This window comes from Cololabis saira, chromosome 1, assembly GCF_033807715.1.
Source record: "Cololabis saira isolate AMF1-May2022 chromosome 1, fColSai1.1, whole genome shotgun sequence".
NCBI classification, from domain to species: domain Eukaryota; kingdom Metazoa; phylum Chordata; class Actinopteri; order Beloniformes; family Belonidae; genus Cololabis; species Cololabis saira.
Genome location: NC_084587.1, coordinates 16,402,459 through 16,423,175, shown reverse-complemented (window position 1 = coordinate 16,423,175; position 20,717 = coordinate 16,402,459). Strand labels below are relative to the sequence as shown.

The following is a 20,717-nucleotide window of genomic DNA, read 5'->3' as shown; positions in this document are numbered from 1 at the left end:
CATTTGATGATAATAGAAACAAAAACTGGTTGGAAAAGCCTGGTGAGAGCAAAAACAAATTAAAATGTCAGACATGTTGCACATTTGAATCTAGTAGTTTCTAACCATCTTGTGTGTGTTTTTGTGACAAAGTACCTGCATACACGCATAGCTTCACTGTTTGCAACAATTGATCAAGCACTCTCGGGGTCTGCGTGATGGTCTGTGCGTCTCCAGTATCTGTCTATCAAGAAATCCTAATGGGCCAAATAAAAGCTGTCGGATCTATAATATGGAAAGAAGACCATTAAGCTGCTCCCTGTGTGTCAGATCCACCAGGCTAACAGAAACAAGAGCTCACATCAGTTTTTGTTTGGGGTCCTCAGTGTAATCCGACTCCTAAATGTACGACGCACACACATGCACACACTGCTTAGTGTTAGTTTATGATCTTACGTCTCCTAATTCTTATTATCTTACATAAGTGATCAATACAAGTCATTGACCAAAAAGTGATGTGTATTGTACTTTATGCTAACAAGACACTTTGGGATTACCTGTGTCAGAGTGATTTTACCATCAACATATGATATTCAAGAAGTCAGGAACTACAAATGTTTCCACTTTTAGGGTTTTTTATTCGTTTTCAGTAGGCTGGGCTTTAAAGAATTAGTGTGAGGGTCAATGACGAATAAAGATTTTCAACAGGTCAATTTGTTGAGTTTTTTGTCAAGATGAATTGGCACTAGCCTTAAAAAAGGTCATGTGGTGCAACCATGATTCATATTAAAATAAATTAATTTCCTTAACATCTTGACATCTTTTTTTTTACAAGTTTTCCGTATTATACAAAAATGGTTGTTTTTTAATGGTCGCGCCACATGATATTTCATAAAATGGACATCAGTAAAACTTTGCTTGTATATTATGATGGAAATATAAATACAAATTTGTTGCAATCTTACACACTACAAGACATTTCGGAAATCATGCCAGATAGAAGAAGATTGATTTAAATACATTTAGAGCGATTTTTAAAAAAGTTTTCAAAACAAGAGTCTTGGTCAGACGGTCGCACCACATGACATTTAGATGCTTAAAACAACAATAAAATCCCAAATAACTGGTATTTTTTGTAAAATTCAAGTGAGTCCATATGTAAGACAGTTAGGTCATAAATATGGTATTTTCTTATCCATTTAAACCTTTTTTGAATTGAAAAAAAATCTGTTTTTCAGAAAATATAGGCGTCACGTCATTGACCCGTGAACCATAAACTACCAAGCACAAAAAAATGAAACACAAAAACTCACAATCAACAATAAAAAAAGTGAAAAAAGGTATTTTTTACTATAGTTGGGAATGAACAGAAAGAATTGAAATTCTGCACAGACCAACCACAGTTGGTCTTGTTGCAATCTTCTTTGTGGTAAGCAACAGTGCTGCCGTGATACCATGTGGCCTTGACATGTTTTGAAGCTATGACGTGTAGAAATGTGACCTGTTTCAACAGCAGATGGTGCTAAAGGCACAGCACACATTCACACTAATCTGTATTCCCCCCAACGGCAGCACTGCCGTGTAACCGACTGAAGTAAAACATTTAGGACGGTATTACACTGCGGCGTGATTCAGCAGATCTGTCCCATTCATGATTGCTAGCAGAAAGAAATGTTGCTGATGTTGTTGTTGTTGCTGACTGAGCCTGAGATATATGTCAGGCTGAATGTGTGAACAGAAATAGAGGTGATGGAGAGTGTGTCACTGTCCCTGGTGCTGAAATGTTTAACTGTTAACTTTAGCTGCAGTGATAGAGGAGACCTTGACAGACGGACACACACACACACACACACACACACACACACACACACACACACACACACACACACACACACACACACACACACACACACACACACACACACACACACACACACACACACACAAACACAAGCGTGCACAAGCTGCCATACTTAATTCCATCAGCTGCCAGTGTTGAAGGTAGAGTGCAGTTAAGATGCAGACCAAGACACTTGCCCTGCATGCAGGTGGAGGACTGGAACTTGTGTGTTCTTCTTTCTCTGCCATCACACCAGAGCACACCCTGTATTCACTTTCACTTTGCTTCCTATTGTACATTTACCTTTTTTTACCTTGATGTTTTTATTTTACCTCCTCAGCTAACCTTTTCTCTCCGAATTGTCTTTTTTTCTCCTTTTACCTTTTAACGTAGCCTGAGGGTTTATGAGCAAAATCGCAGCTGTATAATACATCTATGTGAAATGGCTTCCACCCAGGCCTCTTAACAAATTCATGAGGTTTGAAATCGAGGAATAGCTGACTCAGAAAAAAAGCATCCGTATTTTAGTAGTTCATTTTTGTGCCTTAACGTGTCGTAAGTTCATAAATGCTACAGTAGACTTTATCTATTCTGTAACCTTGACAGATGTAGATGACTTTGGTTATGAATGAATGAATGAATGAATGAATTGTTTATTTCGGTTACATTACATTATTTGCAATTCAAACTGTGTGTGTGTGTGTGTGTGTGTGTGTGTGTGTGTAAATGACAAAACACTTTCATACAAGTTTACACTCATCAGTTTCACACAAAAAATAATAATAAACTCTGTAACCGAAAAAGGAATAGGCTGAAGCCAAAGCTTATATTTGCCTACCCTGTACTTTCCAACAGAAAACCCAGATTATCTGCAATATGAAAAGAAACAAAAAGAGAAATTTCCCTTTAAATTGTTCTGCTTAACCAAATTACACTCCAATCATTTAGCATTGTAATCCTTAATTATTTTACTTTTCAATATTTTTTTAAAATTCAACAGAGATTTACACAGTTTCACTTCATCACTAAGTTGATTCCATAATTTGACTCCCAAAAATGAAACACATCTATATTTAACATTAGTCCTCACGCGACATCTTTCAAAGACCCACAGCCTTCTTAAATTATAATTTGTTTCTCTTAATTTAAAGAAATGCTGAAAACAAGCAGGAAGGCTATTATTCTTAACTCGAAACAAAATTTCTAATGTTTTTATGTAAATGTACAATATCTATGAATTTTAATATGCATGACTCTACAAATAATTTATTAGTAGTGTCACGATAAGAAACTTTATTTATTATTCTTACAGCTCTTTTCTGGAGTTTAACTATAGGGTCTATATAAGTTCTATACGTATTCCCCCAAACCTCCACACAATATGACATGTATGGCATGATAAGAGAGAAATACAGTATGTGCAGACATTTTTTATCCAACAGATCCCTTGTTTTGTAAATTATACCAATAGATTTAGACAATTTCTGCTTAACATAATCTATATGTGGTTACCAGCTGTGGTTGACAGTACTACACTTAATAATAATTTTCCAGTCCTGCCTTCATCCACCCACCAATCCCTTCCTCTTCATCGCCTCATCTGCACCTCATTCACTGAGGATGCACAGTTTTGTGACGGCAACAGAAAGAGCAGCTGTGGTTGCAGCAGTCAGCCGGCTTTTGGCAAGCAGTGTCCCTGAACACCTTTCACATGAAACACTTTACTGTCACTGTAGGTCATATATCCAGTAGGATTCGCATGCATGCTCATGCCAGCACAACTAAACACACAAATGCTTTTTGTGGCTACATCTGTTCACACGGAGCAGGGTTTTCATGTACAGCTGGTTGGGATCATTCCCTGTAAGTGTGTGTGTGTGTGTGTGTGTGTGTGTTTGTGTGTGTATTTGGTTATTTGATGAGTGAGTGGATGGGATTTTTCATCATACAAAAGCCCTTTTCCAGTCATCCCATCTCTTTTTCGTGCATACATGCAGATAGTCCTGTTTCATCTGGAATATTGGAGCATGGGAATCCAGCTGATATTTCTTGCTTTTTTGGGAAAATGTCGTTTTTGAGTCTATATGAGACACAAGAGAACTGAAGAAGAGAAGAGGCAAAGGGACGTTTTCAACAATCTTTTCTTCAAGTTTGACTTGAACGTGGTTTTAATTGTATCATTTGAAAATAATTGATAATTTTGTATGATTACACAGCATTAGGCATACATACCTTTCTTAAAGTAAAGCATTTTGTCTGGCGAAACCTTGGAGAAAACGTACTTGTTGCTTCCACTTTGTCTAAGTACTTTTTTTTTTTTTTTACATTAAAAGAGGTAGAGAGGTAAAGTTATAAAGTAATGGCCCATGCTGCAGCCCATCTGAAGAAAGCTCGTGAGCTTGAGAATCACCCAGACTATCAAGCACTCCAGAAAGCCCGGGAGAAGAGGAGGAGGCACCGGGAGAGAGCTGAGAGAAAGCGGCAGGTAAAACAAGTATATAGTTGCGGTGTTATTAACACAAGCCAGTGGCTTCACAAACTTGTTGATATGGCGGTGAGGGCTGCAGACATCAGAGATGTTGCATGGAGTTGTCCCTGAAAGCACATAAGGTCCCAGGCTATGTGGTTCATTGAGAATGGTGGAAAATCAAGAACGTTTATTGATTTTATAACATTAAAACAGCAGCATAGATGACTTTAAGCATTAACAGAGCAGCTTTTATATGACAGTTATTTTTATGTTGAAATACAGTAGGTGGTCATGTTATCTTACATCAAATATGGCAAGTTTTCACATCCAGTTTTTGACATTTTCAATATTTCAGGCTCATTTTGAATTGATAATCGGCATTTATTTTTTATTTTTTTATTGAAAAATTAAAACGTCTATTATATTATCAAACCACTCTGTTAAAGCTGCTCTATCAAGGATTAACTATCTAAGATATTTAAAAATCAACCAAATGATTGCAAGTTTATATTTATTTAGACACCATGTTAAACATAAAAGTCTGCTGTGTTGATATAAGAGACACTGAAAATACTGTGGAGATGGTCCAGCAAGCCTCATAATACCACTGGAAGTGGGTTTTTTAGTGTCTTAACCCCGGGCCTGACACATGAACTTACTCATTGTTAAACTTTGCCCCATTTGCTCAGGGCTGGGATCATTACCACTCCTCACCAAGTAAAGTGCCTTTGCTAGGGCAGGCAGCCTCAGATATTCTGGAAAATGATCCATTGTTCTTTGCAGATCTTTTGTTACCTTCAAGCAATTGTCAAACTCACTTGATTTGGACGGAATGTTGGTTCACTGCAATTTCCAGCTCTCTCTGAAGTTTCTTTTTTGGCCTCTGTTCCAGATTCTGGCAGGGTTCTCCAGGTCTTTCAATTTTCCCAGTGTCAGAGACACAGTTTGAACATTTTGGTATTTCCTAAACAACCTCTGCATGTCCTCACTGTAGAGAGCAGGCACCCCAGAAAGGTGTGTTTGTGCAGTTTGTACAGTGTTTGTGCCTGGATACGTTCTGGAAGTGCAGTTTGATACCACTTAAACGCTGGGAGCACAAGCATTTGCCTTAGCGGTTTTCTGTTCTGCTGGCCAATTTATTAGGGCCCGAGCACTGACAGTGCGAAGGCCCTATTGTATCTGTAGGAATTTTCCTTGTTTTTTTTTTTCTTTCTTCCGACGAAATGAAGGCCTTTTTGCCCCACTAAACGTGCCCCAAAAGTCACAAAATTTTGCACGCAAGCCAGGCCTGGTGAAAAATTTGATAGTTAATGGTTTGCATTAATGGGTGTGGCCTAATGGCTCAACATTGCCCCCTAGAAAACTTCGTGCCTCAAGCCCCACAATATGGTTTGACGTACATGCACGAAAATCGGTACACACCTGTATCATGTCGCAACATAAAGAAAAGTCTCTTGGCGCCATGGCCGAAACCGAACAGGAAGTCGGCCATTTTGAATTAATCGTGTAATTTTGGCGCAATTTATGCCATTTCTTAGGCCGCTTCTTCGGCTGAAGCGTAACGTGCACCCAGGTGTGTTATACATCAAAATGTGCGTCTCCATCCTGCGACGATGCGCATTACTTTTCTCAGTCAAAAGCTTTCCGTGGTGACGATAGACGCCAAAAAGCATGCCCCCCCTTCATCTGATTGGTCCATATTTGATAGTTCCTACTTTCTACCATAACTTTTGAATGGTTTGACATAAAGACTCGTGGGTGGTGTCATCGGACTCGGTTTTGAGTCCTTGAGCATAATTGTCGCAAATTAGCCCTGTTCCTTCTTCTGATTGGTCGATATTTGATAGTCCCTATTTTCTGCCATAACTTTTGAATGGTTTGACATAGAGAGTCGTAGGTGGTGTCATCTGACTCGGTTTTGAGTACTTGACCTTCGTTGGCATGAATTAGCCCCACCCCTTCTTCTGATTGGTCGATATTTGATAGATCCTATTTTCTGCAATAACTTTTGAATGGTATGACATGTCATTGGACTTAGTTTTGAGTCCTTGACTTTTATTGGTGAAAATTGCACGTGCGAGGGCCCGTTCATCGCTGCTTGCAGCTTGAATTCATTTTTTAACTGCATTGGTAGCAGGAGTTTGGGTGAAGGGGAAAATGCTTTAGTCAACCCACTGACACTGCTTAAAGTTCTTGAAATGTGTGAGTTTGGGTTTCACATTATTATCATCACTTTTCACACCACATGTTTTCCATAAAACTGCACACTTTGTGTCATATCCATATTATAACTTTTTGAAATGAATATATGTGCTGGTGCATCCTTAGACTCCCAGTCTTTGTTGTAAAAAAATATCCCATGATGCTTTCACTGTCGTGCTTGATTATTGGGATTTTAGTAATGAGGTGATGCTCACTGCTTGATATCCTCCACACTGTATATGCTTTTGGTTCCATCAGTTCAGAGATTCTGCTTCTCATGGTCATTCAAGTGCCTTTTTTCGACTAGTATCAGCAGGTTGACAAGTGCATTAAAGAGGAATGGCCACCCATTAAAAGCCTGGTTGTTCGTTCTGTTTATGCAAAGGAAGTTATTATCCGTTTAATTTTTCCTGACTTACCACATAATGACATGTTATTCTTGAGTGTTTTGTGAGATCTGCAAATTGAGAAATTTGCGGGTTTCTTTAGTTCTGCAGGCCATTCTCTGCACCTCTTGGCCTGCCCTAGGTACAGAGGCCTTTGGCTAGCCCTTTGACTGACATGAATCCTGAGACCTCGTATGAGTTGGTGTGTACCTGTGGGTCTGAAAATGTTTTTCTTGTTTTGTGGCTAAAGGGTCATTGATGATATTGACAAGATTTTGAACTCCTCATCAACCAACTTGAATATAGGATAATGTCAAACCCAATATCCATTAGTCCTGCAGATATTACAACTGGTTCTCAATCAGTCTGATCTCTAGTTGTGTAGTTTGCTTGGCAGAGAGACGAACTGGACATTTGGATAGGCAGATGAGGAAAAACACTTGTGTACACATGCACAAAATGATTGCATCAGTAACGTGACACTGTGGGTAAAGTCAGGATGGGCTGTGTCATATTTCTCATGAGTAGCATAACTTTAGATCTTGATGCAGAGCAGTTTTACAATACACACTGTCTGGTCTGACTGTGCATCATATACTGATCATTAATTATTGAAACTTAAAAGCACAGGGAAACAGGGGTAATGGTGCTTTTACTGTACTTTAAATGTGTCCTAATGATATACAACAAGTGTATAAGTGCTGCTTTAAGGTTTTAATGGAACACTATTGAGGTTTACTGCTCAACAACGACAGAGATTCTGTGTAAGATATAGTTTAATTCGATCCGAGTGTTGTGTTTATGCCGGACTCCGTAATGACTCTTGGCGTTTCTGTGGAGCACCGCAGGCCTTGCAGTCCACATTCTGACTCCAACTCAGCTGTCGCACACCCCACCCTGGTCACACACAGCGTGGGGCTGGGGACTCGGGGAAACTCATGATCTGAAACGGTAAAAATAGCCAAGCGGGAGAGACCATGACGGTTAAATGTTTATGTCCACAGTTGTTAACCTATACAGGGAGAAGAGGTGGCGGAAGAGCAGGGGTGGAAGAGTGGCGAGGCCTCGAAAACATGCAGCAAAGACAGAGGGAAAGGTCTCCAAAACTGAGGCGCAGGGAATCAAGGAAAAGGACATGGTGTTGCAAGTGAAATAGGAAGTCAGATTTGTCGTAATGTTTGATAAGTTTAGACCGTGGATTTGATCTGTTGTTGGACTGATGCATGCTGGCAGGGATCAGAGAAGTAGGGTTTGAAGGCTTTGGCTGAAGGATTCAAAGTAAGAAATCACAAACACTGGACCTTGGTTGACTGTATAGTGTACAGTCCTGAAAGTGAGTGAAGAAGAAGAACTGGGAAGTTGATATCTGCGGTGGATTGTAGCTATGGGGAATGCAGCAACGTGTAGAGCCTGTGGATCAGGTAGAGCTGGAAAGAGAAATGGGAGCGAAAGTGACCTAAATCGAGACACTGATTACTACAAACCCGCTGACTCTGGACCTAAAATTGATGATTTTCTGGTAAGAGGTTTACTTTTTTCTTCTGCTTTGATTTCTTGCATATTATCTCATAGGGTTTTAGATTATGCATTAGTCAGTGTGAAATCTAGCCGCTCAATGGTACTACAAAGTCAAAATGTCTTCCTCGTGTTGTAGTCAGGCCCACCAGTAAGAAGTGCCGTTCTACTTGCCTACTAGTCACACCAACCAATCTAAAATGGGCCAAGTCTAGACACGTGGAAATTGGGGGGGGGTTTAAACATTTCATTGTAATCATCAGAAATCCAGAGCCAATGTCCAACCCAGAAACTCAGATGAAACATTTGTTCCCATATGGCAGTATTTTGGATGTGATAAGGGAGTTGTGGGGCAGGAAAAAGCGCTGTGTAACATCTGTCACCATACAGTTGCCATGACGAGGCACAACACCCCAAACCAATGACCCTCAGAGGGGGGTGGCCTCGTTCATATCATGCTTTTAGGAGCTCACAGTGTTGACCTGACAACAGGTCAACAGTCTCCGTCTGAAATATTAACGCCTGCCTATTAGACAGGAAGCTCAACCCTGTCAACACTCTCAAAACTATCCACGAGGAATTTGCAAGTATACTAGATCAGCTATATCATTTAGTTTGGTGTTGCGCAATGTTACACATTTACACTATTTCTAGGCAAATATTCTTCCTCCTTCCTCCCTGCAGCTGTGAGACTACACAACCAGCACTGCTCACAGTAGACCACAAACATAACAACCTGACAATAAATATACATAATATAATTCTCTGCAACGTGCAATTATGCAAATAACATCTGTAAATATCCATCTGTTATTTTTTTATATACTAGTATTTCTTATTACTTATTTTTATTCTCCTTCTTCTTATTATTATTATTATTGTATATACTGTTTATAGTGTTTTTATTATTATTGTGTGATATTGATGCCTCTTGTGTGTGTGTTTTGCACTATCCCCTTTGCTGCTGTAATCTGGAAATTTCCCCTCTGTGGGACTATTAAAGGATTTCTTATCTTATCTTATCTTATCTTATCTTATATGATTTTATATGTCTGGATCATAAAGATCTTGTTTGGCAAAAACTATTTTGATTATTCACTGAACTATTTACTCATTTATTTCAGAAAACGTTTTTAGTACTTTACTTACAGTTTCATGATGATTTACTGCTCTCCACCTGAAACAACAGTTTAGTGCTTTTTTGCTGTTCCACATTTATTGTAACTATCAACATAGCTGGGGGGGGGGGGGGGGGGGGGGGGGGGGGGGAGTAAATATGGAGGAACATTTCGGCAGACCTTTCACACCCTGCATGCAAACTTTTCAAACTTCTCCCACCTGGTAGGCGCTACAGAGCACCGTGCACTTCTCAGAGACATTTTCCTCCCTCAGGTCATCGCTCTGCTGAACTTTCAATAGAACTTTTAATAGAATGGCAGATATTTGTTTAATGTCTTCCCGTCTATAAATACTGGTCCTGTGCTGTACATGGTGTGCATTTTTTGGGGTTGGGGGTTAGCTTTTATTTTATTTCATTTTTTAATTTTATTGTATTTTATTTTTTGTTGAAACTTGAGCAACACAGTCTTCCGAATCAAATTCCTCTTTAGTTTGCACAAACTGAATAAAGTTGATTCTAATTTTGTTACTGATTGATGCCTAAATGTTTTTAAAAAAAATAATAATAAAAAAAAACAGCAGCTATTTTTGTTGTTCTTTTTAATTCTTTTGAAAAACCGATATTTTTCTTAAAATCTGATGCATCTTTGGATTTTAAACTCTTTCTGGCACTGTTTTGGTTACTGGTGAAGCTTGAAGGGTGGGTGAATTTGCATCCAGCTCAGATGAAAAGACCACATGGATAGAGCAGTTCTTCTCTTACTTTTTTTAATTTTGTATTTTTTTATTCAGAGGCTACAGAAAGGTCAACAATTTTGGTTGGTTCAGTGGGAAACTTCAGTGTCATTGCTTACAATATATCAACAGAAATCCAGCTAATGACAGCAGTATTAGACATATTAGACGGTATTATGATATTAAAGCACATCATCTATTTTGCACTTGTTGCACGGTTAGACGTTAGATTGAAGTTCCTGCAGCTTCTGAGTGTTAATGTTATGAACACTCAGAAGCTGCAGAAACACCTCAGAGTTAAATTTAGAATGACCTACTCAGACTACTGACAAGCAGTCTAGCTTCCATAAAGCCACTCTCTGTTTCAGCTTTTTATATGAAAAATATATGCTTATTTTTAATGCAGATGTAAACATAAAACCACATAAAAAGAAAATAGGAAGAGTGAACTTGAGAATAAGGTACACATTTTTGAGTACTGAAAGGAAATGGGAGAGCTCCGCTCCAAACTGATTCTCCATGTCTGTTTGTTTTTTGAAAAATGCTATCATGCTTGTGTTTCAGTTTCCTCATTTCTGTCCTCTCCTCTCCAGTCTGACAGTAACACCAGTTTCCTCCGGGCCGCTCGAGCAGGCAACACTGACAAAGTCCTTGAATTCCTCAAAAATGGAGTAGACATCGGAACATGTAACCAGGTATGAAGCTCTTAGCAGCTGTAACATCAGGCACATCTGGTGCCAGATGGCAGTTCTATTTTTGTTCCTGCGTTGCTGTGCATTTCTTTTCTTGTTTTCTTCTCTTTAAGTCCTACAGCTATAACATCTTTATGGTTCAAACTTGTGACAAACCCCCTCAGAATGTTAAAAATATTCCAAAAATACACAGGCAGCTAAAAAAAATAATAATAAAGATGTCACTATCAAAATCCAGGGTTTTGCATAATAACTGATGTGAGATTTTTGGTCTTGAACCCATACTGGGACCAGGAAAAAAAGGCTACTTTTTCTGAACTTCAGGGGATTCATTTTAGTGTTTGACTCACAAACTATGACATAATGTACCTCACTGGGCAACCTCGGTCCAAATATCTCTAATTTAGAGAAGCAATCACATTTGCAGGGCTCTGTGACATCACCACCTCGGATCAGAGTATAAATATTCAGCCTTCCGTGTCTCCATCCGGCTTCACATCTTGCAGCATTAACTATAGCTCTGAACTGGGCGCCCCAATGTTATAATGGGGGGATAGTAAGGTCAAGTAACTGACTTCACCCCCTAAAACCAGCTGTGACTAGAGCACTAAAGACATGGTTAAAAAGAGAGCTTCGTACAACAGTATATGTCAGATATGTTGACCAAAACGTGCCTTAGTGATTGATTAGTTTTCTACCAGAATAATCAATAATAGTATAATGTGGGGCCAAAGGTCATAAACAGGGGTCTTTTTTGTCCTGTAATAATGTCATCATGCTCCTTCATATTCATTTTATTGCAAAATTGTGGCATGCAGATTTTGTAAAATAAAACCAATTAATCAAGTTTCTATGTCTTCCCCTGGTGTATTTAATATCCCATAATATGCAGTGCTCCAGTATTAATCGCCTTAAATGAATCATGCCTGCCTGATTTTGACTTTAATCTAGTCTAATATGGCTAATCGAGCACATATTCTTATCAAAACACCAACATGGTTGTCCTTCTGGCTTAAACTGGCCTTTTTTTCTGCTGTGTCATTGTGGCATCAGTGAAATGAGTTCTGCGAGCACACACACAACCATGGTGGGAACCATTATTACCGCCATTATAGCTACTGTTGCATCTCTCCACTACACCCCTTTTTAGTACCAGCAGCATTTCTGGGGTGTGTGTGTGTTTGTGTGTGTGCGTGTGTGTCGGTGTGTGTGTGTATGTGTGTGTGTGTGTGTGTGTGTGTGTGTGTGTTTGTGTGTGTGCGTGCCCGACTGACAGCTGGTCTCCAGTCCCCTCGGCTACATTCCACCGAGAGGAAGGGATCACAGGGGGTAAAATACTCCCCCCTACAACCCAGTCACCCCCTCTGTCACACTCTGATTTACAGCGGTCACAAGGTAGCTTAAAGTAGATGTTGTGATGTTAGATGTTGAGCCAGTGTTGTGTGTGGGTGTGCATATCTTATACTCCAGTGTTTCGTTGGTGCTGGCCTTTTGCAATTCTGTTGCAAATTAACAGCAACTATTTATACACTTAACGTGTGATTGGTTGGCAGTTACAGTAGGAAATAGCAATGGCCGTACTGTTTGTTGCTGTGGACACCATGGATTTTGTTTTGTGAACAAAGAAGGTTAAAGGGCTTTGCATGTACACACACACACACAAACAAACACACACACAGCCAGTTCTGCAACAGGAGATCAGTGCCCTTGATAGTATTTCACAATGTCAGATGATCAAATTTGAGACCGTGTCATGTGCACAAAAATGTGAGGGACCTTTTCATAGACCTCCACGCGATGCCCCCAATCAATGCGAGTCTGTGTGTGTGTATATGTGTGTGTGTGTGTGTGTGTGTGTGTGTGTGTGTGTGTGTGTGTGTGTGTGTGTGTGTGTGTGTGTGTGTGTGTGTGTGTGTGTGTGTGTGTGTGTGTGTGTGTGGAGGACAGTAAACTTTCCATGAATTTATATTCATTTCTGTTTGTAATGGAGACGTGCACAAATCAATGAAGATAAGTTCTACATTAATAGAGACTCGAGTTAAACACTTTGGTCATGGCGCTGCTACATTAGATCATTTTTATTGAATTTACACGCTTCAAGATTATGCACATGAGTGGACATTCAAATTCAAGTCTCAAACTTCTTATTCCTCAATTCAGTCCTCTGTCGCTTCTTTCCAAGCTTTATTTTGGAAGTTTGTATGACCACAAAGTCTGGTCATGCAGGATGGGTGGATTGCATGCAACACTGACCCGTTTTCCCTCCATTCTGCCCACTACTGGCCTGGCCCAGCGTATGGTTTGATTGGCTATGACCTAGTCTGTATAGCTGCGGTTTTAATTAGCTGAATCGCTTGCTGAAGCCTGAATAATGAAACTTTTCTCAACTTCAGACACGTGCATTGCCTCGACTGCGACACAACGCACCCAACGTTCAGTCTGGGAATATATGACATCCCTCCATTCGAAGTCAGTGCTACAGCGGGTTTCATACACAAAGGCATTGAGATGAAAAGACAGAACAATTTTAATTAGATTATTAAAAGCAGTATAAGAATGCAGTGCTCAGAGGTCATAGAAAGAGACTCTGCACTGTTCAGATCCTTGCTCTAGGGCATATTTATTTGTTTACTCCGCAACCTTGGTAAAATAAAAAAGACCCAAAAATGTTCGTGTATTAATAAGTTCCACACGCTCACAACCAACTCCTCCTTGGCAGGATTTCCTCCAGTCAGCAGGTCTAGCTCATTAGGGGTGAATGCTAAATCAGACAGCACTTTTTTAACCATATCCAGAGCCTACAGGTTTCATTTCTGCACGTATACCTCAATGAGCACATTAGGTGGGGGGTTCCTGGGTTCACTGTCCTGCCTGTATGTACATGTACATGAACATGTCTGGGGGCTAGAGATCAATCTGCCAGCCTTCAGCCAGAGAACAACTGGGATTTAGGGGACATTTTTAGGGGATCCTGCCAAGCAGCAGGGTCTACCTCAAACCTCGCTGACCTGCTTGATTCACAGGAGCAGATAGAATGATGATAGAAAGCAGTTTTCTCTTTTAAGACATCGAGGCAAATGTGTCCTGAGAGTGATATTTCACATCGACCCAGACATGTTGCTATAACTTAACTTGCATCGTCTAACTACTTGTGTGTTTTAAAATCCAGTCAAACACAACAGAAATAAATAAATCCTCCCACACATCAGGATGTGCAGTATCATCACCGGTTCTGCACACTCCATAAATCTGTAAGTCACCAGGCAAAGCTGGAACCTCGGCTGCATGTCCATTTATAACTGGAGGGTCCAGTCCTCGAAAGCAGCGACTGGGCGGCAACGGCTGGCCCATGGTGCCAAGGCCAGAGGACCTTCCAAGTCAGTTAAAGAGAAGGAAAGGGCTATATTTTCCTCGCTTGCCAAAGCCAGATTCACACTACGATGCTTCTCTGCTGCGCGGATTTTATGAACGAGACAAACACGTACAGTACATGTAACTGTCTCCATAGAATACTATTGTAGCTCCATGTCTTTGTAAATTCTGGATCAGCAGAGTGATGGAGGGCTATCCCATCTCGCCATGAATATTTCAGCTGCTGTTTTGTGTATTTGAGCTATTTCATTGCACAATTAAAAGCCATATATTCCCTCTAATCCAACCCTATGTTAATCCACAGTGAGTGATATTACTCTTTAATCTGCATGCATTTATATGACTTCCTCTTCTCCCTCTAACCCCCCCGTGACTCTTAGACCACAGAAACAAAACCAAACTAATAGAACCACATATAACCGGTAATAACCTGTGTGATCATAACAAAGGTCAGCCAGCAGAAAGACCTTGAATACTAATCTGGTTTAGATGGAGAGCAGCAGGTTCAGTCCTGCCACCGGAGTGACAAACTGCCGAGGCTGAACGTCCATTAGCCTAATGAAGCTCTCACTCACAGCTCAACTCAGAGGAAAAGGCGCTTTAGATCAGTTTGTGCCGCGCAGTGTGTACATATGTGCGTCTGTTGCTGCTGGCTTTTCTTGTCTCCTCCTCTGGAATACATAATGGTTTGAATGTGATTGAAACACTAATCAGATTGCAGCTGGTTTTGCTGTGTCAGATTCTGTTACGTCACACCTGATGCAGAAGAGTGAAAATGTCATCGTCTGACTGAGTGATTTATTGCACAGTAATTTCTCATTTAGAGAAATGATGAGGCTAGAAGCTTTTTCAAGGCACACTGGCAAATCATGTGGGTCCCATGTTGTTTCAGTAACATGGGCCCTGTCTAAAATCCAGGTAGGTCCCACTCAGCATCCATATTAGCAAATGCATTCATGGGCAACACCATGAAAGCATGCGACAGCCTACTTTTAGCTCATATGGGGCACGTACTGTATATAGATGCTGGTGGGGTCTTTGATGTACAAGATACTGTATGTGGGGGACATTTCTGCTACAGTAAAGTATCTGTTTACCTAGGTTTATTTCTTTGGACTACATTTCCTTTCTCTTTAAAGGGGGGTTTAATGGGGTGGGGTGCATTTATTTAGGTGTGTGAACTCAAAAATACCAGCACAATATACAGGACAGTCGCAGAAAATTAGAATATTGTGATAAAGTTCTTTATTTTCTGTAATGCAATTAAAAAAACAAAAATGTCAACTGAAATATTGCAAGCCTTTTATTATTTTAATATTGCTGATTATGGCTTACAGTTTAAGATTAAGATTCCCAGAATATTCTAATTTTTTGAGATGGGATATATGAGTTTTCTTAAGCTGTAAGCCATGATCAGCATTCAGCAATATTAAAATAATAAAAGGCTTGCAATATTTCAGTTGATTTGTAATGAATCCAGAATGTATGATTTTTTTGCTTTTGTAATTGCATTACAGAAAATCACAATATTCAAATTTTCTGAGACAGTCCTGTAAATGTATTTCCTTGTTTGTGGCTGCTCGTTAAGTGAGCTGTTCAGATCTGCAGGATACTGTGACATCACAGACCCAGAATAGCAGCCTCCTATCTTTATTGCCACCCACTTTCATTGTGCTGCGTGTAATTTTCCTCAGAAGTGAGTAGTACACGTTTTTAACCACAATTACGGAAGAGTAAGAGAGGATTGGATTTAAATGGCTCACTCCGTCCCCTTAAACCAGCTGATATGACCGTAGAAGAAATGGGTGATAACTGAGCTTTTGTAATTTTTATGAAAGTGTTTGAAACTAGGTTAAACATAAGATATCTCTGTAATAAGATCCTGTTTTGAGAAATGTATGCATTCTATTTTGGTGCAGCACGGCCGTACGATCCCGTTTGTAGCTTTTAAAGTCATATCATATGTCACTCAAATAGGTGCCCAGTTTGACACTTTGGCCTGTGAGAAATGGCCACCTTTTTGAGCGGTTGGCATTTTCATCAGCTTCTAAACATGACCATGTATGTTTGTGTGTGTCCCACATGCTGTCTGTGACGGTGCAGAAACACTACACCCTGTTGGCAGTTTGGCATTTGGCAACTAAGGTTGCAGGAGAAAGGAGGGCGTGTGTCTATATTTTGGTTTGTGTGTCAATGTATGCACGTTGTACGTGCACCAGGGCTGGAATAGGAAGGACACTTAAATGAGTCTCCTTTCCTGCTAAATCTATCGAGGAGCACAATTTACGACATGGGAAGATGAAAAGATGCACGAAGGGACAGAACACTAAGAAAAATTGAGAATTGATTTGCAAATGAGCAGGGATCTGAAAGGATAAACACATGGTTTAAGATACTGCCTTGGCTTTCGAGGGACACCATACAGAATGGAAGAAAAAGAGGATGAGGTGAATGATTTTCTCTATTTTCTTTGAGTTTATACGTTTATAACGCTGCACCTGTGGATGTGTGATAAATATTTGTGTGAATGCTCCTCAGTCTGACGTATTCACACTCTGTGTTGGTGCTTATCTCTCACTGTGATGCTTAAAAGCTTTCCTCACTATTGATTGCTCAATTTATTTCTGGAAATTAATGTTTCCTGATACTATCTGGCTAGAAAATCAAAACAGGAAATGACCCAGCATTTTTTATGCAATGGTATTGACACTGGGCCTTTTAGTTGTTCAGACGGTGGACAAACTAAAGTAACTGGGATTACTGTTTCATATTACTCCAAATGCATTTTTTTAGACTTGTCTTGTATATCTTCTAGGGGTGTAACGATACACTAATCTCACGATACGGTACGATACACGATATTGAGGTCACGATAACGATACGATACGATATAGCAGTATTTTTTTAACAACCTTGAATGAGGTAGTTATGAGGAAATTGTCTTTTATTTGAAAGACGCAAAATACAAAATAATGCTGTGCGTTTGCCCTATTGTTACAGTTTGTAATGCTTTATAACTGTTTAAGTTTTAAAGAGAAAGCCAGTCCAACCATTTTCCACAAACTGAACTAAAAGTAAATGTCAGGTTTGCATTATGATCTTCAGTTTCATACAAGTACAAATATTTTGCCACAAACTGAATAGTTTCTCTCATGTATGAGTAAATAAGTAAATAAATACATACAATTTTACATCATAAAAAAGAATGATTCATGCTCACCTTATAAGTGTAAGAGGAGATTTATTTTTGTTAAGAAGGTTATTTTGTTAATTCAGGGCTCATTATTTTATAAATATATTCTTTATATTCTGTAAATCAGGGACTATAATCAGGGCTGCACATAAGTGGGCCGCCAGAGCGCATGCGCCGTCAAAATCCACAGTGCGCTGTCAATCTTGTGCTGCGAAGCGCATTTGCGTACCAACAGCTGGGGCTCATATTATTGGTTGTGGCCAGACCAGAATACTAATATTAAAACATCTATTGGGAGAGCTTTTCCCCAGAACTCCCACTCAAAGTTTGTACTGGCCAATCACAGCGCGTCCTTACTCCCCCTCCATGCTCGTTGGGCAGGAAGAAAGGTAAGGATCAGCTTTACTGAACAAACCCCGTCACGTCTCGTCAAAATATCCAAGAAGCAAGCGCCATTAAGTAATTATTTTGGCGTTCCACCACCACCAACTACAAAGAGACGCCAAACTGAACCACTACCCGTGGATAGAAACAGAAAACATGTTTTCACCGAGAAGTGGCTGCATGATGCACGCGGCGACGCGCACCGTACGTTCGCGGTCCCGCGTATCCTACCCCGTAAGCTCTGCGTTGATGCAACGCGGAACCATAAATCAGCCAGTGTCCTGCAGTGTACCTGCAAGACGCTGCTCTGATTATGGCTCACAGTTTATGAAAACCCCAAATAAAAAATAAATTAGAGAATATTTTATTAAATCAATAAACAATTCCATCATCAAAATTATAACAAATAAAGGTTCAACATATCTTGCTTTGCATGTAATAAGACTAGGTAATATATTAGTTTCACCTTTTAAATTGAATTATTGAAATAGATTAACTTTTACACCATATTCTAGTTGAATTATTGAAATAAATTCACTTTTACACCATATTCTAGTTGAATTATTGAAATAAATTCACTTTGTAAAATTGAGCCATTCATCTTTATACAGTAAGTGAATAAATATCGTTTTGCCTATAACTTATTCCTGCATCCCTCTTTTATCGATCCGGCGAGACGGGTCACCGCGTTTTTGGAGCCCCAAGTCACATATCCAGGGGCTCCTCTGAGCACCAGACCAAAATAATTATGTGCAGCCCTGACTATAATGACACTAGTCAGTTTATCTGTAGTGATTAGTATGTTTTAGATTGGGTGGAGTGATACGCCACAGTACGGCACTAGGTGCTGTGTTGATGTTCTAAAATCCTACGCTGTTGAGCGGACATTAAAGTACACTGGAATTTAGCAGAAGTTGTCTCCGTGTTTATCCTACTCACGACCCCAAAAAGGTTTAATTTAATAAGGTAAGGTTTAACTCTACACCAGACTTACATAAGTAAAGGTTCAGACCTCAAAACGGGACCGCAAAACGGGACTAGTTTCTTCTGGGCGGAGGAAGATTTTGGTCCGCGCGGTCCGGCCGCGGTCGCGGTCGGATGCGCGTTACTAGTCAACACAATAGATTAATATTAATAACCCAATATCGCGATACACTTTGTCACCTCCACGACACGTATTGTGAAATTTTTGTATCACGAAATTTCGTGGCACGATATATTGTTACACCCCTATCTTCCATAATTGTTTTTACCAGATTCACAGGAGAAGCAATACATATTTTCAGAAAATATTCTATTTGAATGTATGGGGTGTTGACACTTGTTATCATGCCCATTTACTGTATAACCTGCCTCCCACGGTGGCTGCATATACATTTAAAATATTTATACATTTTCCACAGCTCACGAAATCACAGGGCTTGCTGTTTGTGAAGTAATTCAATTTAATTGCTTCACCCAATATTAACATTTCCCCTCCAGAATGGCCTCAATGCGTTACACCTGGCCGCTAAGGAGGGACACAAGGATTTGGTGGAGGAACTGCTGCAAAGAGGAGCATCTGTCGACTCATCCACTAAGGTATGCGCACAAATTAAGATTGTGTTAATGTGCCCTCTGTATCAACTTTTAAAATACGAACACAGCAGTTTGGTTTTAAGTGGAACAGAGGAAATGAGGGGAGAAGAGAGTTTTTTTCTCCTCCTTTTTATTTCTTATAAGTTATCAGCTTATAATGAGGCGACATGACTCCCAACTTGCATCATACATGGATATTCTAGCTTCAGTCATATGGGGTTGACGGTATGAGTGGGCGTGGGAGGGTGTGTGCTTCTTGGCAAGCTGATCACTACAAGTCTGTAAATATCTCATGCTTCACCTTCAACCGTTCAGCAGCAAGTTAACAACCAGCCTGGAATCTGTCGCCAGGCCTCCGGTGTCCTTGGACTGACATTATTATGTTCTCACTTGTTCCAAAATATGCAACAGACATGTGGTCTGGCTTTCGAGAAAGACTGTCTATTAAAATGAGGGATTTTATACTCCATTCATGCAAGTTCATATAAAGCTCACAATCATTCTCTCACAACGGGTCTTTTGGGTTTCAGCTCAGACTCTAACATGTATTATTCATAATAATATAATATGCAAGCTTTTAACCCTGTTTGAAAAGCGTTGTCAGTGTTCTGCATTACTAAGAATGAAACCTCGGGTGTCTCAAGTGACTACCGGGTAAAAAAAAAAAAAAGTCCAACGTAAGACAACACTGTCATTCAGTTTTAGGAAGCCTGAGGCTGAAATGATGTCACTCAATGAATGATTCATATTTGATCCATATTTTGAGCTCCACCTCTTAAAACGGATTCCTTTGAACAGAAGTCTAAAAACATGCTGAAAAGGAAGCAGTTGTACCATATATACGCTATATCTTTGGTATTTCCACTAAAGCACACCACACCTGAAGTCTTAAAGAAATATATATAATATGGTGACCACGGATATTTCATTAAGACTTCAGGAAAGAGTTTCAATATATCTCCTGTAAATACAAGAATGCTTCTGCCACACCCTAAACTGAAGGAGTTTGTGCCTCTCTTGCTGGTTCTTGATTGGATCAGCTCTAATATAAAGTATTTGTGCACTCGATTGTTAGTTTCACATCACGTTTGAAATTTGTGTCATGTTCATAGTATAAATAACTATACTGTCTCATTTATAATAAAATATAGATATATAGATAAAGATATTCATTAAGTCAATGATCCCGATTACTTTCTCCTTCAGGAGAGCCAATTTTACTATAATAAACATCCCCCCATCAAGCCACTCA

The 20,717-nt window shown here is 39.7% G+C and overlaps 1 protein-coding gene across 1 annotated transcript in view; it reads left to right on the top strand.

The window, feature by feature from the left end:
* The first annotated feature begins 4,178 nt into the window (after positions 1-4,178).
* The window catches only part of ank2a (ankyrin 2a, neuronal), a 79,516-nt gene continuing 62,977 nt past the window's right edge, over positions 4,179-20,717 (top strand). The window contains exons 1-3 of the mRNA XM_061713391.1: positions 4,179-4,304; positions 10,840-10,941; positions 19,370-19,468. Coding sequence (XP_061569375.1) covers positions 4,179-4,304; positions 10,840-10,941; positions 19,370-19,468 — 327 coding nt within the window. The remainder of the gene's footprint in view (positions 4,305-10,839; positions 10,942-19,369; positions 19,469-20,717) is intronic.